The sequence below is a fragment of the Engraulis encrasicolus genome, chromosome 5 (assembly GCF_034702125.1).
Source record: "Engraulis encrasicolus isolate BLACKSEA-1 chromosome 5, IST_EnEncr_1.0, whole genome shotgun sequence".
NCBI lineage: Eukaryota > Metazoa > Chordata > Actinopteri > Clupeiformes > Engraulidae > Engraulis > Engraulis encrasicolus.
Genome location: NC_085861.1, coordinates 37,768,474 through 37,783,473, shown reverse-complemented (window position 1 = coordinate 37,783,473; position 15,000 = coordinate 37,768,474). Strand labels below are relative to the sequence as shown.

Sequence of the window (15,000 nt, the reverse complement as noted above, 5' to 3'; positions counted from 1 at the left end):
TCTCTCCTCTCTCTCTCTCCCCCCCTCTTCCTCCCTCTCTCTCTTCCAGCTCAGAGTCCTGCAGCAGCTCTGGACCCTCTACAGCAGGCCTATGCCGGCATGCAGCACTACACAGGTGAGGGCCTTACCGGACACCTGCAACTGTCCCCCAGTGGCAGCCATGTTGTGCCTGTGCCAATGTCTCTGTCCAGAGATGTGGACTTGGAACTCGTGACTTAGACTTGAGTCAGACTTGAGCACACAAATGACTTGACTTGAGACTTGACTTGGCAATATTAGGAATGACTTGTGACTTGACTCGACTTGCACGCTATTGACTTGAGACTTGACTTGACTTGACAGTTTTAGCTTGCAATGACTTGCAATACTATGGCAAGTCTATATGTACTTATTTTTTGCATTTGCATGTTAAGAAATTACATGAAAAAGTGAAATATTAAATGAACTGCCCTTAAACGATACCAGTAGGCCTACTACTTTTGTTTAGAACACGACTGACAAAGTGGGACATGCAGAGCAGTGTGGAGAGGTAATGAATTTATGACCAAAAGTAATTTTCAATGTTGCCCATAGAGTACAAGGTGACTTGTTAGTGACTTGGAAAAAATGAGACTTGGACTTGGACTTGACTTGGTCAAATGTGTCTTAACTTGTGACTTGACTCGGACTTGACTGGAATGACTTGAGACTTACTTGTGATTTGCAAATTAGTGACTTGTCCCATCTCTGTCTCTTTCTATGGTGGCACACCTCCATTTTGTTTCAGACCAGTCTAATTTCCTACAGTAGGAGCCACTTATTTTTTCCCTTTCCAAGTGCATACCGTGAGACTTCCAGGGTGTTCGACGTTTCAAGGGGCCAGCATTGTTCAGTAAAGAAAACATGGAAATCAGTTGCTCCTATTGTGGTTGGGGGTATAGCCAGGCCACGCCCTCCTAGTGACGCAACACCTTCGGCGTTGCAACTAGTCAGGTCAAGAGCAATGCAAGTACTTTCTGAGTTCCTGAACATACGGGAACTCCTTTCACTGTGTCTGGAAGCAAACAACCATAAGCAAACCAAGGGAGGCGGGTCAACCATGCCGTTTGGGAAATTTTAATTGTCATGCTCTTGGTCAGACCAAGTCGCGAAGAGATTTGAGCGTGATAATCAGGCTAGGTTGGGGCAGCCATGGTCTTGTCGTTAGGGCTTCTTGAGGTTTGAATCACATCAGTAGGAACACTGTCATTGGTCTCCTACGCCCTCATCCCCTCAAGCTTAAGTTCCATTTGCCAGAACTGGTAGAAGGCATTAGTACAAGATATTAGATACAATATATTTGTGGTCATGTACTCATGAATTCAAGAATTCACATGCAATGAAAAAGGTTTTTTTAATTAAAAAAAAATCCTAAAAGCAAGGACTGTTGAATGAAAAAAAGATTGAAAAAGGATATGTTGAAAAAAGAGATGAGAGAGTGAGGAGCAACAAATGTGTGTGTTCCCTTCAAAAAGTGTGTGTGTGTGTGTGTGTGTGTGTGTGTGTGTGTGTGTGTGTGTGTGTGTGTGTGTGTGTGTGTGTGTGTGTGTGTGTGTGTGTGTGTGTGTGTGTGTGTGTGTGTGTGTGTGTGTGTGTGTGTGTGTGTGTGTGTGTGTGTGTGTCTTCCACTCAACAAGTGTTTGTTTGTGTCTGCCCCTCAGCAGCGTACCCTGCTGCGTACGGATTGGTCGGCCAGCCGTTTCCCCAGCAACCCACGCTGGTTGCCCAGCAACACCAGCAGCCTCAGCAACAGCAGCAGAGAGAAGGTGATGACACGTCCTGACACACACCTGTCAAACACATTCACACACACACATGACAAGACACACACGCACGAACACACGACACACACAACATGACAAACACACACACATGACATGACTAACACACACACACACGACATGACAAGCACACACACACACACACACACACACACACACACACACACACACACACACACACACACACACACACACACACACACACACACACACACACACACACACACACACACACACACACACACACACACACACAATCACAGACAGACATATACCTGTCAAAGCACACACATACACACCTGTCAAAACATACACACACAAACACACACACACACACACACACACACACACACACACACACACACACACACACACACACACACCAGTAGACACTATTAGATATTGATCTTTTGACTAAGTACCTCATGAGCATTAATGAATAATTAAACTGCTTGTGTGTGTGTGCGTGTGTGTGTGTGTGTGTGGGTGCGTGTGTGTGTGTGTGTGTGTGTGTGTTACAGGTCCAGAGGGCTGCAACATCTTCATATACCACCTCCCTCAGGAGTTCTCGGATGCCGAGATGCTTCAGATGTTCCTGCCGTTCGGAAACGTCATCTCCGCCAAGGTGTTCGTGGACCGGGCAACCAATCAGAGCAAGTGCTTCGGTACGAAGAGGGCGGGGCTGCATGGGGGGATGGGTTAACTATATGTGAGGGGGGATTGGGCCGGGAGATTTCCGCCCATAAATAAGAACACTACATACCGTGTTGATCACACCCTTGTATTAGAATGAATGCCTTAATTCAGATTGCCGCCATGTTTTATTGTCTGGATATTGCTGCCATCAGTTGGTAACAATGTGTATTGCTCATTATCCTGTAGGTGGCCACACCTATGTGGAAAATATCAATATAGTACTCCAAGAGGGTGGCGCCAGGGTTAGGCCATGCCAGAAGGCTGAACACGGCATTTCGTGCTGATATCCAGTTGTGATCTATTTATGGGTGCTGAGAGGAAGTGGAATAGTAAGGATGTTTTAAGGGACCAATGGCTATTGAGGTAGAGAGGGGGACGTTGTCTTGGGCAAAGTGTTAATTTAGCCGCGGGAAAAAAACAGAGTGGGTGCTTCAGTAGGGAGTGGGAGCTTGGTTAGTAGAACCAGGGTGTATGCAGCTTGGAGAAGTGGTAGGTATGGGCGCGGGTGCTTGTGGATCAATCATAGTCAAGTCAAGTTCATATGCAGAAAGGCAACCCAATGGCCCTACCGTGGCCTAACGGTGGAACACTGGGTTACTACGCCGGCGACCCGTGTTCGATTCTGCACCGGGCATTTTCTGATCCTCCCCACATCTCTCTCTCGCACTCGCTTCCTGTCGCCTGTCATACTGTCCTATCGAAATCAAGGGGAAATCCCCTTAAAATATAAATACTGTATTTATATTTGAACAATGTAATCATGAAATATAAACAGGGACAGACAGGAATGGGCTGTAGGCAGGTTGTGTGTGTGTGTGTGTGTGTGTGTGTGCTTGCGTGCGTGCGTGTGTGTGTGTGTGTGTGTGTGTGTGTGTGTGTGTGTGTGTGTGTGTGTGTGTGTGTGTGTGTGTGTGTGTGTGTGTGTGTGTGTGTGTGTGTGTGTGTGTGTGTGTGTGTGTGCGCGCGCGTGCGCCTGCATGTATGTGTGCGCGCGCGCACGTCTGTGTGTCTGTGTGGTGGTAGGCAGAATGACAGGAGGATGGGAGGGCTGATCACAGTTCATGGTTGTCCATCTGTGTTTATGCCAGAGGACATATGAGCAGATTAATAAACATACAAACAGATAGATGTGGTTTTGTAAACAAGGTTAGAGAAGGAGACTTGTCCCGTCTGGCCTGCCAATGACAACAGGAGCTTCTGGAGGACATGAGACATGTCACAATGTTATACACACCCACTCGCTGAATTATGACGTGATAATATGACATTGAAGTGATGCTTCCAAACAAACATAGACAGACATCAAACTCTCTCTCAAAATCGGTTTAATTACAATACTTACAAAACAAAATCTGTCTAATTACAACACTAGCACATTATGATATTACAGATACACCAGTTATTCCATTGTATCTAATGAGTTGGTTAGACATTATTGTTACTGGGGGAAAAAACTAAAAACCTTAAAAAGAAAACTCCCAAATGTGATCCAACCAGTGCAAAATCAGGTACATCACTGTATAGTAATTGTAAACTAGTTACTGGGTTAACACCTTAGTGCAACGCCTCTGTTATAGCCTATTTGTCAGCAAAATGGTAATGACCAAGTCTTATTCTATTATGTGCGGTGTGTGTGTGTGTGTGTGTGTGTGTGTGTGTGTGTGTGTGTGTGTGTGTGTGTGTGTGTGTGTGTGTGTGTGTGTGTGTGTGTGTGTGTGTGTGTGTGTGTGTGTGTGTGTGTGTGTGTTCTTCAGGCTTTGTGAGTTTTGATAACCCGGGTAGTGCCCAGACGGCCATCCAGGCGATGAATGGCTTTCAGATCGGCATGAAGAGACTCAAGGTCCAACTCAAGAGACCCAAGGACGCCAACCGACCGTACTGAAAACAGGTAATACACGCGCATGCATGCACACACACACACACACACACACACACACACACACACACACACACCAACCGGCCGTACTGAAAACAGGTAATACACGCGCACGCATGTACGCACACACACACACACACACACACACACACACACACACACACACACACACACACACACACACACACACACACACACACACACACACACACACACACACACACCGGCCGTACTGAAAACAGGTAATACACGCACACACACGCACACGCACACACACACACACACACACACACACACACACACACACACACACACGCCAACCGGCCGTACTGAAAACAGGTAATACACGCGCACGCATGCACACACACACACACACACACACACACACACACACACACACACACACACACACACACACACACACACACACACACACACACACACACACACACACACACACACACACAGTACTGAACACCGGTAATACACGCACACGCACGCACACACGCCAACCGGCCGTACTGAAGACAGGGAATACACACATATGCACGCACACACTGTGGGGGACAGTGTCAACCAAATAAAGTGACCAAGGAAAGGAGACAGAGGGGGGATGATAAAGAGCAAATACATAAAAAAGCAGGATGTAGAAAGACAGGGGTGTGTGATGGACAGAATGAGAAGGCACACTGGGGATGTAAAATGGAGGATCAATATCATAGCTGAAGGCATTGCAACAGTTCTGAGAAAGTACAAGATACTTCTGTGCCTAGTAAGAGTGTAGCAAGGAGAGGAGATAATGCACGCCAGACTGTGTGTATTCCAGCAGACTGTCTGACTAAAAACCTCAAGATCAAGATATTATAACACACACAACACAACACCATAGACCAGGGATGTCAAACTCAGGCCCGGGGGGCAAATTTGGCCCGCTGAGCCATTTTATTTGGCCCGCGAGACCATTTCAAATGTGTATTACAGTTGTCCCACATACACCATTATTGTATAGTTTAACACGACTTGAAAATGAAATTTGCTTTGTCACATGATGTGCAGACACATTTTAACTAACAAATATGATGGAAAAGAATGTATGTGAAATTTAAACATGAGTATGAAGTGCATGCATGCACTACTTTAGTAGTACATTTAAAAAATAATAATTGTTGAGTTCGGCCCGCGACTTCGTTCCAGATTTGGATTTGGAGACCCCTGCCATAGACCTACTGAAGGCCTTACCACACACACACGCACGTACGCACACCCGCACAGCGCACGCACACACGCACGCACGCACACACACACACAAACACACACCCGAACACTCACACACACAGAGAGAGAGAGAGAGAGAGAGAGAGAGAGAGAGAGAGAGAGAGAGAGAGAGAAAGAGAGAGAGAGAGTACGCCATAACAGCACAATTATATTTCAAACAATGAAAAAAAAACAGAATCCTGACACTTTTACAACATGATACGCACTATTGAAGACATTAAAGCAAACATGTAGCATCATTGCCTGGCCATGGTGCAGATGGTGTTGTTTTGTATTTGGAATGGCACGGCCTGCAATGTAGTCAGTGTATCTGTATCTGTATCTGTATCTATATTTTTCTCTCCCGTTGAGGGGCTGGTCGGTGGCACACATGAGCCAGCTATGTTGAGCACTAGCAGTAACTTACGTAAGTCCATGAGGCAAGCACTATTCGCCCTGCAGGAAATCAAAAGCGGATATGAAAGCAGATAGCTCAAACTGTATTTTGTGTCTCTGTTTGCTGCCCTTACCTTCTTCTTGCTCTCTTCAGCTGCATCACAATTGGGATGTTACTTTAGCACATGTGTACTCATGGTGTACTAAAAACACATCATCTTAAGTGGTCATGAAATACCCCAGTTTTCACAATGATTTGTTTTCTCTATGTATTCTTCCACGACAACAACCACCCAACCGCAACCAGGCTCCTGCCGTCCAATCATAGCTCATGGAGAAAACACGCCTGTGGTAGCCTAGCAACAGATAATGCTCGGTCAGAGCCCCCATCCCGCCCCACCCACTCCTCCCAATGTAGTAAGTTGGTTGAACTGTGTTGGTTGCCGTTGGAGATTGCCTGTGGGTTGCCGTGGAAACTGCTTGTGTTGACTGCCCACTGCCCTTGGCAAGTTTTTTTTCTTTGTGTTTTTCTTTCTTTTTTTCAGCTTGTTGCTCCTGGTGACTGGGCAGTGTTTTGGAGATGTGTGTCATGTATGTTGCCGTGGACTGTGCCTTTTTGCCTCATGCCTATTATTAACAGTATAGTGTGCTGGGGTTGACTGTGTTTGGTACATTGTGACTAATATTGTTATGGTGTGTTTGGGGTGGGGTGTGGGTTTGCTTTTGGAGCCCTGTGAGTCATCTTATCATCTTACTGCTTCCTCACTGTGATCTCCTTGTCTGGGCACTGACTCTTTATTGTCAAACTATGCTGTGATTGTGATTCCTTAAGTGTGTGTGTGTGTGTGTGTGTGTGTGTGTGTGTGTGTGTGTGTGTGTGTGTGTGTGTGTGTGTGTGTGTGTGTGTGTGTGTGTGTGTGTGTGTGTGTGTGAGAGAGAGAGAGAGAGAGAGAGAGAGAGAGAGAAGAGGAGAGAGAGAGAGAGAGAGAGAGAGAGAGAGAGAGAGAGAGAGAGAGAGAGAGAGAGAGAGAGAGAGAGAGAGGTTAAAAGAGGTCTCACTCAGGCCTGTCCCTATCTGACTCACCCAAATATTTTTGGTGTTATTATGTTCATTACTCCCTCTAACCCCCTCCTCCTTCCTCTTCAGTCTCTCTCTCTCTCTCTCTCTCTCTGTCTCTCTCTCTCTCTCTTTCTCTCTCTCTCTCTCTCTCGCCATTCCTGTAATCCCTGTTCCTTTCTCCTCAGCCTCTCCCTCCATTCGACTCTCTCCCTCTCTCCACCTCTTCCTCCCTCCCACTGTCTCTTTTTTCCATCTCTCCCTTTCTTCCCTCGCTTCTCTCCATCCCTCACCCGCCCCCTCACCCCCCACTCTGAGGTAACAATTTGTGGTTGTCAGGGTGCAACATGATAACCTGATTCTCCCCAGATAAATGGGTTCCGCTGTGCTCCACGAACATTCATCTGGACCTAGTCCTTACAGTAGTTTTTAAAATCCTTGCACGTGATTGGGGAAACACTTGCCTGGCATTTTAAATTAGGTTCTACTTTAACTACCCACAGATTCGAAAATGCAGTTGAAATTACAGAATCAATGTTGATGTGTCAGTCCATGCGAGTGGCCACTGTTGTCTGAAACAACTGTCACAATTTACTTATACTTTCCCACTCTCCACTACGTTTCAATTTTGACTACATCACAGCTCTGACAATCTGACAATCCTGATTGGTTCTACTGCATTTTGGTTCGGGAGCAGGGCGAATCTGAAGATCCTCCAGACCCTCATGTGAGCTCAGGAAGATGAGCGGAAATACAGTACATGAGGGTCTGGTGAGAGTCAGGCTAGCAACATGGTGCCTTGTGTTGATTGGATTACACTCTTGACCAATAGGAATTCTGGGATATCTGAAAAAGACTTCATATAAAGTATAACTAATATCTTATTATATTATATTATTATCTTATATATTATGTATAACTAATATTCCTATTTCTGATTCTGTCTGATTCTGTCATTCAGACAGTCAGGAGGAACTTAACTCCTTGGGAGGGGAAATTGGCAATACAGGTGTCAAATTACCCAGAATTCCTACTGTGTGGAGCAACTGAAAAACAGGATGCATGCTGGGTGCTGCTACAAGCTAACTTTGACCACAACAATATACACAATAATAATGCATAACAAATAAAATCCCAAACAGACACACAACAATGCCAGTTTTGTCACAATACATCAGGACAGTCTAGAGCAGTGGTTCCCAACCTCTGGGTCGGGACCCAATCTATGGGTCGCCAAAGATCCACAGTGGGTCGCGAAGCCCTCTTGATTTTAAGGGGTTTCATTTTAATACCATATATAGCCCATGTTGAATAAATGACAAAGCATTTAAACTACCGGTAGGCCTAATATATGCATAGAAGCAACAAAATGTAAGTGATACATTATTACATAACAGTTATTCTATATTTGACTGAAGTCAAATTGAGAAATAAAAGTATAACTAATGAGTTTTTACAGGGAACAGAGTATCATGTGACTCCCTGTCGTGCGGGCCCTCGCGCAATTGGGTCACCAAAGCTTACAATGGTAAAAATATGGGTCCATGAAGAAAAAGGTTGGGAACCACTGGTCTAGAGATCAACGGGTTGGTGACCCCTGGGGTAGACCATCTTACACAAACCACTTTAGACAGACAGGCATTTGAGTACACAGCTACAGTATACACTAGTGATGCATTGTGCTGCAGTCCTGTGACTTGTGTGAGAGCATACTGCTGACTTAACACACAAGCAGCCAGGGGAACATGTTATTTCAACCAATAATAAAGGTAGGTTAGACACTAGTAGAGCAGATTAGTAACATATTCGTTCACTTTGGTATAAAAGCATGACATTTGGCACAGATATTCTCTAAGGGTCACTTTTTGGGGAAAAAAAGCACTGGCCAAGCAAAAATTCAATATGGCGGCCATTTTTCAAGATGGCCGCCACTTCTATTAAATAGTTAGTGTAAAAAACATTTACTTTGGTACAAAAACATGAAATTTGGCTGAAATACTCTCCAAGGGTCACACTCCTAAACACAGAGGTACACCCACACAGTGACATCCACAGAGCACACGTGGCCCTGATGCTTACAACCATGGAATTTGAATGAGCATATGGTTCTGTATGCAGCATGACAGCTTGAGGCATTGGTCTGAGCTGAGATGGGATGAGATGAGATGAGATGAGATGAGATGAGATGCAGGCATGGACTGGATTGCGATTGGCGCTCGTGGCAATTGGCCCTCGTGGCAATTGGCTTGTTTGGATTGGCACTTCCTGAAGACACAGGAAGAGCCGTGTGTGACCTTTGACCTCCTGTGTCCTGGTGTGCTGCGGTCAGGACTCGGAGCGCGCCCTCGGGGGACGACTCTGAACGCACAGACAGATGTGGTCCGGACACAGAGTGGAAGGGCAGACCATACCATACTGCAGTCAACCCCCAGGCTCTTCCTCAAAACTGCTGTTCAAACTCCTGTGTGTGTGTGTGTGTGTGTGTGTGTGTGTGTGTGTGTGTGTGTGTGTGTGTGTGTGTGTGTGTGTGTGTGTGTGTGTGTGTGTGTGTATGTGTGTGTGTGCATGTGCGTGTGTGCGCGTGCGTGCATGCGTGCGTGTGTGCGTGTATCTGTGAATGAATGAATGAATGAATTTATTTATTTTACTATTTTGATGTAAAAACATTTGATACAGCCATACATTAAAAGAAAGACATTGTCAGGGATAACACAAAAAGCCCTAAGGCTTATTTCCATTGTGGTCCCTGTGTGTGTGTGTGTGTGTGTGTGTGTGTGTGTGTGTGTGTGTGTGTGTGTGTGTGTGTGTGTGTGTGTGTGTGTGTGTGTGTGTGTGTGTGTGTGTGTGTGTGTGTGTGTGTGTGTGTGTGTGTGTGTGTGTTTGTACTGGAACTGGGTTAAGGCAGAGACATGTTTAAAAAGTATAGGTCTATTTTCCCCCGTCATCAGTGATTATTTTCCCCTATGATCAGTGATCATTCATTTCACCGTGTATTTCACTGCCTGATATGTCAGTATATATCAACTGACAGGATCCGCCGTAACATAGACATATCAGGTAATGGTTTTGGTGTCCATGTCTGTGCCTGAATAAAAGTCTGGATGAGTATGTCAAAATGGATGATGTCTAAAGTCAATGCTAAGTGAAGAGGTCAATGGCTCTTATTAATGAAGTACATTTAACCTCTCTCTCTCTCTCTCTCTCTCTCTCTCTCTCTCTCTCTCTCTCTCTCTCTCTCTCTCTCTCCGTAGGTAGGACCAGGCAGAGCAGTGAAGATGGTTGACATTACAGAAGGCAGCCATTCGCTATGAAGAGAAGAGGCGACAGTCAACGCAAACGTGACATACAATCGTTTGGTATCATGTACAGCATTAGACGTACACACACACACACACACACACACACACACACACACACACACACACACACACACACACACACACACACACACACACACACACACACACACACACACACACACACACACACACATACAGTAAAACTCCTTAGATTTTGGAGGCATATCTGTGTAGAAGATATTGTAAATATATGTACACACACACACACACACACACACACACACACACACACACACACACACACACACACACACACACACACACACACACACAACGCAACCTATTAACTGTGCTGGGCCTAAAGACTTTGAGATGTGATGGGGTAGCACTCAGGCCCTGAGGACCAATGCTGGAGGACACAGCGGACACACACAAACATGCACACACGCACACGCACACGCACACGCACACGCACACGCACACACACACACACACACGCACACGCACACGCACACACACACACACACACACACACACACACACACACAGAGAGAAACACACGCGCACACATGCACACCCAAGTACACACACACACACACACACACACACACACACACACACACACACACACACACACTGACTATAATGGACTTTCCCCATACAGTAGACGATAAAATAAAAATAAAGAAAAGTACAAAAAGAAGTTAAAAACGAGTAGAATAGGGAGGCTTCAAATATTATCAAGTGTATATAAATTTAGTTTAAGAGAAATAGAGGCAGAAAAAACAAACAAAAAAAGCAAATGCAAAATGAAAAAAACTTACTTTACATGAAACTGATAAAAATCACATTATAACACAATTATTATTATTCTAATTATTATTATTATTACTCTCATGATTGCTATTCTGAGCGTCATCATTGGATTTATGATTAAATATGGCAAAGGCATTAATAGATGTTACATTTCTACTTTTTCCTGAAATGGGCGGAGGGTGGAGGGGTGGGGTGGCCTAGGGGACTTCTGGGGTGAGGTTTACTATTTAAACTATTTTTTATTTATTGATTAATTAATTTATGAAGTAATTATTTGGGACAAAGGGCCATGGACTACGGAGGGTATGTGAGGGAGGCAGCTTTTTGATTTTAGAATTTTTTAGAGAACTCCCTCGAAGGTCTGGAAATGTCAGACTTTGAAACTGGGCAATTATTATAATTACGAACTATGATGATATTTATTTCTTATTTATTGATTCCATTTTTAATCAAATCTGTTTTTAAGTTAAAATAAAAAAATATGATACAATTTGGTTTACTGTCATACTTTGTCTGTATGTGTGTGCGTGCATACGTGCGTGCATTTGTGTGTGGTTCTTGGTTCTGTAACTGTGGTCCCCACTCATTGAGTGTGTTCATGTGTGTGTGTGTATGTGTGTGTGTGCGTGTGTGTGTGTCCGTCAGTGTGTGTGTGTGTGTGTGTGTGTGTGTGTGTGTGTGTGTGTGTGTGTGTGTGTGTGTGTGTGTGTGTGTGTGTGTGTGTGTGTCCGTCAGTGTGTGTGTGTGTGTGTGTGTGTGTGTGTGTGTGTGTGTGTGTGTGTGTGTGTGTGTACGGCATGTCACCACTGGAGGGAGGTAGAGATCGTCTGCTGTGTGGTGTAGAGAAGAGAGCAGTGCATAGAGAAGAGTGCTGTGTGAAAGACAAGTCTCGAACCATGATTCTCTCAATGACTCACTTCTCTGGAGATCATTTACTTCTTCACTGGTCACAGTGACACTGGTCACAATGTCAAACACAACACTACAGTACACTACTTACAAACCTGCTATTACAAAGGCCAGCTCAACACTTAACACTACTTATACACCTGCTATTACAAAGACCAGTTCAACACTTAATACGCTGCACTACTTATCAACCAGCTATTATAAAACCCTGTAATACAACTTTACTCTACTACTTACTGTTGAACACTTAATACATCACAACAAACTTACTACTATAAATACATGTGTAACACTAACACATTGCTACCACCGTACTTAAAACGCTGCTATTAGGCCTATATAGGCCACTTCAACACTGTCAATACACCACTACTTACCAACCTTTTTTAACCCCTTTGCGCAGAGCCTATGGCACCAAAACTGTAATGACCATGTCTTAATCTGTTAGCCTACTTAAGGCTCTCTCTCTCTCTGTAATGTCATAGAAATGTTGTTATGACGGCTGAACAGTATTTACAACTATAATCACACACACACACACACACACACACACACACACACACACACACACACACACACACACACACACACACACACACACACACACACACACACACACACACACACACACACACAAACCACAACAGTTTTTACTCTCTTATACTCCTATGAGATGTACAGTAGTAAAAGACATCTTGACTGTTGAATATTGAACCTGTTCAACTATTAATACACCACTAGACCTGCTATTGTATTGGCCCATTCAGCACATGATAAAGCACTACTTAAAAACTTGTTATTGTTAAGACCCTTCAAACTGTATCCCCCCTGGACCATGGCCAGGACAATCAGGGCCAAGCCGGACAGGAGGCTGGACACCAATCCCCTCACCCAATAACATTTTGCAATGTCAAGTCAACACTTACAGAGTCAATTATACGCTCACACTGTAAAACATTGCAAGCCAGTCACACGTTAAATAAAGTAAGTTACTCTACTCTGCTGCCTTAAGTTTGTAAGTTAACTCAACCTTAGGTTTAACTCAACTTGGGGATTTCTCAAGTTGAGTTAACTCACAAGCTTAAGGCAGCAGGGAAACTTACTTTTATTTACGTTTAACTGGCTGCAACGTTTTACAGTGCAACGTGTTGAATTAACGTTACGAGGTTTACTGTGTGGTCATCTATGTGGGATGGGATAGTCCTCAATCACTCAACCAATTCCTACCCCTAGGGTGGCAAAGTTTTCACCAAAACCATCACTCAACCGAGCCGTTGTGTTGGGCAAAGGTGTTCACTCCAGTGACCCATGAACTGCTACACATAGCCCTTTGTGGTTAGTGTCATAGGCTATGTCTCAAAAACCCAGGGGTGATAGTGAAAAAAAATCCTGAGCCTGAACTTTTTTCCCCTGCTCTAACGACGACGACAAGATACTGCATAGTGACGTAACGTAGGCCTATTTGGACACATTATTCAAACATTTAATAGCCTGTGTATGACCATTATTCAAGCCTGATAGTAGAAGAAAACCCTGAACCTGTAACACTTTCCGAGATAAGAATAACCTAATGGCTAATTATTACCAATGTTTTTATTTTTGCAAACTCTGTCAAGCCTGACATCAGGCATGGAGTCTGAATACTATCAGCCCTGCATAAACCACTCTACCAAACACTCTGTTTTCCTGCAAAGGTGTTCTGATGTAGTCAGGCCATGTGTGTGTAGCAAGGGTGTGACATAAGAGAAGAGGGTTTGATCATCGGTGCACAATGTCATGACAATAGAAATCCACTCAGGTGGGCTGCAACATCATCAACAGCTGTTTGCTTTCAGACTGTTCTTGGTGTGACCGCCAGTCGGTCACTCTGCTCCACAATAGCGCTGTTTGTTTCAGGTGGGGTGGTGATGTAATTATAAAGAGATTAAAGTACCCGCTCTTACTAAACAACCCAGCCTTGTCAAACTTTCACCCGGAAGCCTACATCCAGGCATCTCCGTTTTTTTCAACCCTCATGTTCTCCTCACGTGTTCAGACGTCATGCACAGATCCCTCCCGTTCCGTTATTCACGCGAACTCTCACTCCACCCCTCTCCTCCCCTAGAAATCCGCTATTCACTCTTTCTCATCTAGCCCTCTGCGTTCCGTTTTCCCCAAACAGTGTGACCGACCGACGCCTATCTGTGGATGATCACCATTTCATCCTCCGCCGATGAGATAGAGAAAAAGAACACCGCTTTTTATATTTTAGGAGCGGCCACGAGCGGGCTCCGCGCGGAAGGCAGGCTGGAAGAAACTACGGCAAAGAAGTTTGGACTATCCCCGTGCCTTCATCACACACCCCACCCGCGTCTTTAACTCCCCTCAGAACTTTTTGGGAAAGATGCGGGCGTGCGGTATGGACCGACAGGCTGAACCGTAAACTCTTCTTTACCACGAAGTCAACACGGGGACCACATAAGTCACTCTCAGGACCTGGGCGCGTCTTTTCAGTATAAGATCTGAACAAGGTTTTTTTCTAGGCTACCCTTTTTCTAAACGTGTCCTTTTACACAGAAGAACTTCTCTTCGGCTGTTCGCGGACCAAAGTGAGTAGGCCTATGTTCTTCATTCTTATGGACGTGTTCTATAGGTTCTCCCATCCCCTGTAGCGCCTCTCTACCTCTGTGCTGGTCTTATTTTACACCTCGGTATGACATGGTCGGGATGGTCCGGTGGTCATGTGTTCGGATTCAGCGTAAACATGCGCAGTCATCACTATTCCCCAACTTTTACGCTCGGTAACTGGAGTATGGAGAGAGGTGACAGAGACGAAGTGATGTCTCTTAAGCCAGGCCACTTGCCGTGTTAAAAACAATGCTGTTTGATATTGATACACCTTCAACTGCACACCGGCGT

At 44.8% G+C, this 15,000-nt stretch overlaps 2 protein-coding genes across 2 annotated transcripts in view; both read left to right on the top strand.

Moving 5' to 3' along the window:
* The window catches only part of LOC134449361 (CUGBP Elav-like family member 3), a 58,098-nt gene extending 53,721 nt beyond the window's left edge, over positions 1 to 4,377 (top strand). Inside the window, exons 10-13 of the mRNA XM_063199256.1 lie at positions 50 to 115; positions 1,680 to 1,784; positions 2,321 to 2,464; positions 4,250 to 4,377. Of these exons, the coding sequence (XP_063055326.1) occupies positions 50 to 115; positions 1,680 to 1,784; positions 2,321 to 2,464; positions 4,250 to 4,377 (443 nt within the window). The remainder of the gene's footprint in view (positions 1 to 49; positions 116 to 1,679; positions 1,785 to 2,320; positions 2,465 to 4,249) is intronic.
* A 9,821-nt stretch (positions 4,378 to 14,198) lies between these two features.
* The window catches only part of cers2b (ceramide synthase 2b), a 52,276-nt gene continuing 51,474 nt past the window's right edge, over positions 14,199 to 15,000 (top strand). The window contains exon 1 of the mRNA XM_063199247.1: positions 14,199 to 14,690. The gene's annotated coding sequence lies outside the window, so the exon portion shown is untranslated. The remainder of the gene's footprint in view (positions 14,691 to 15,000) is intronic.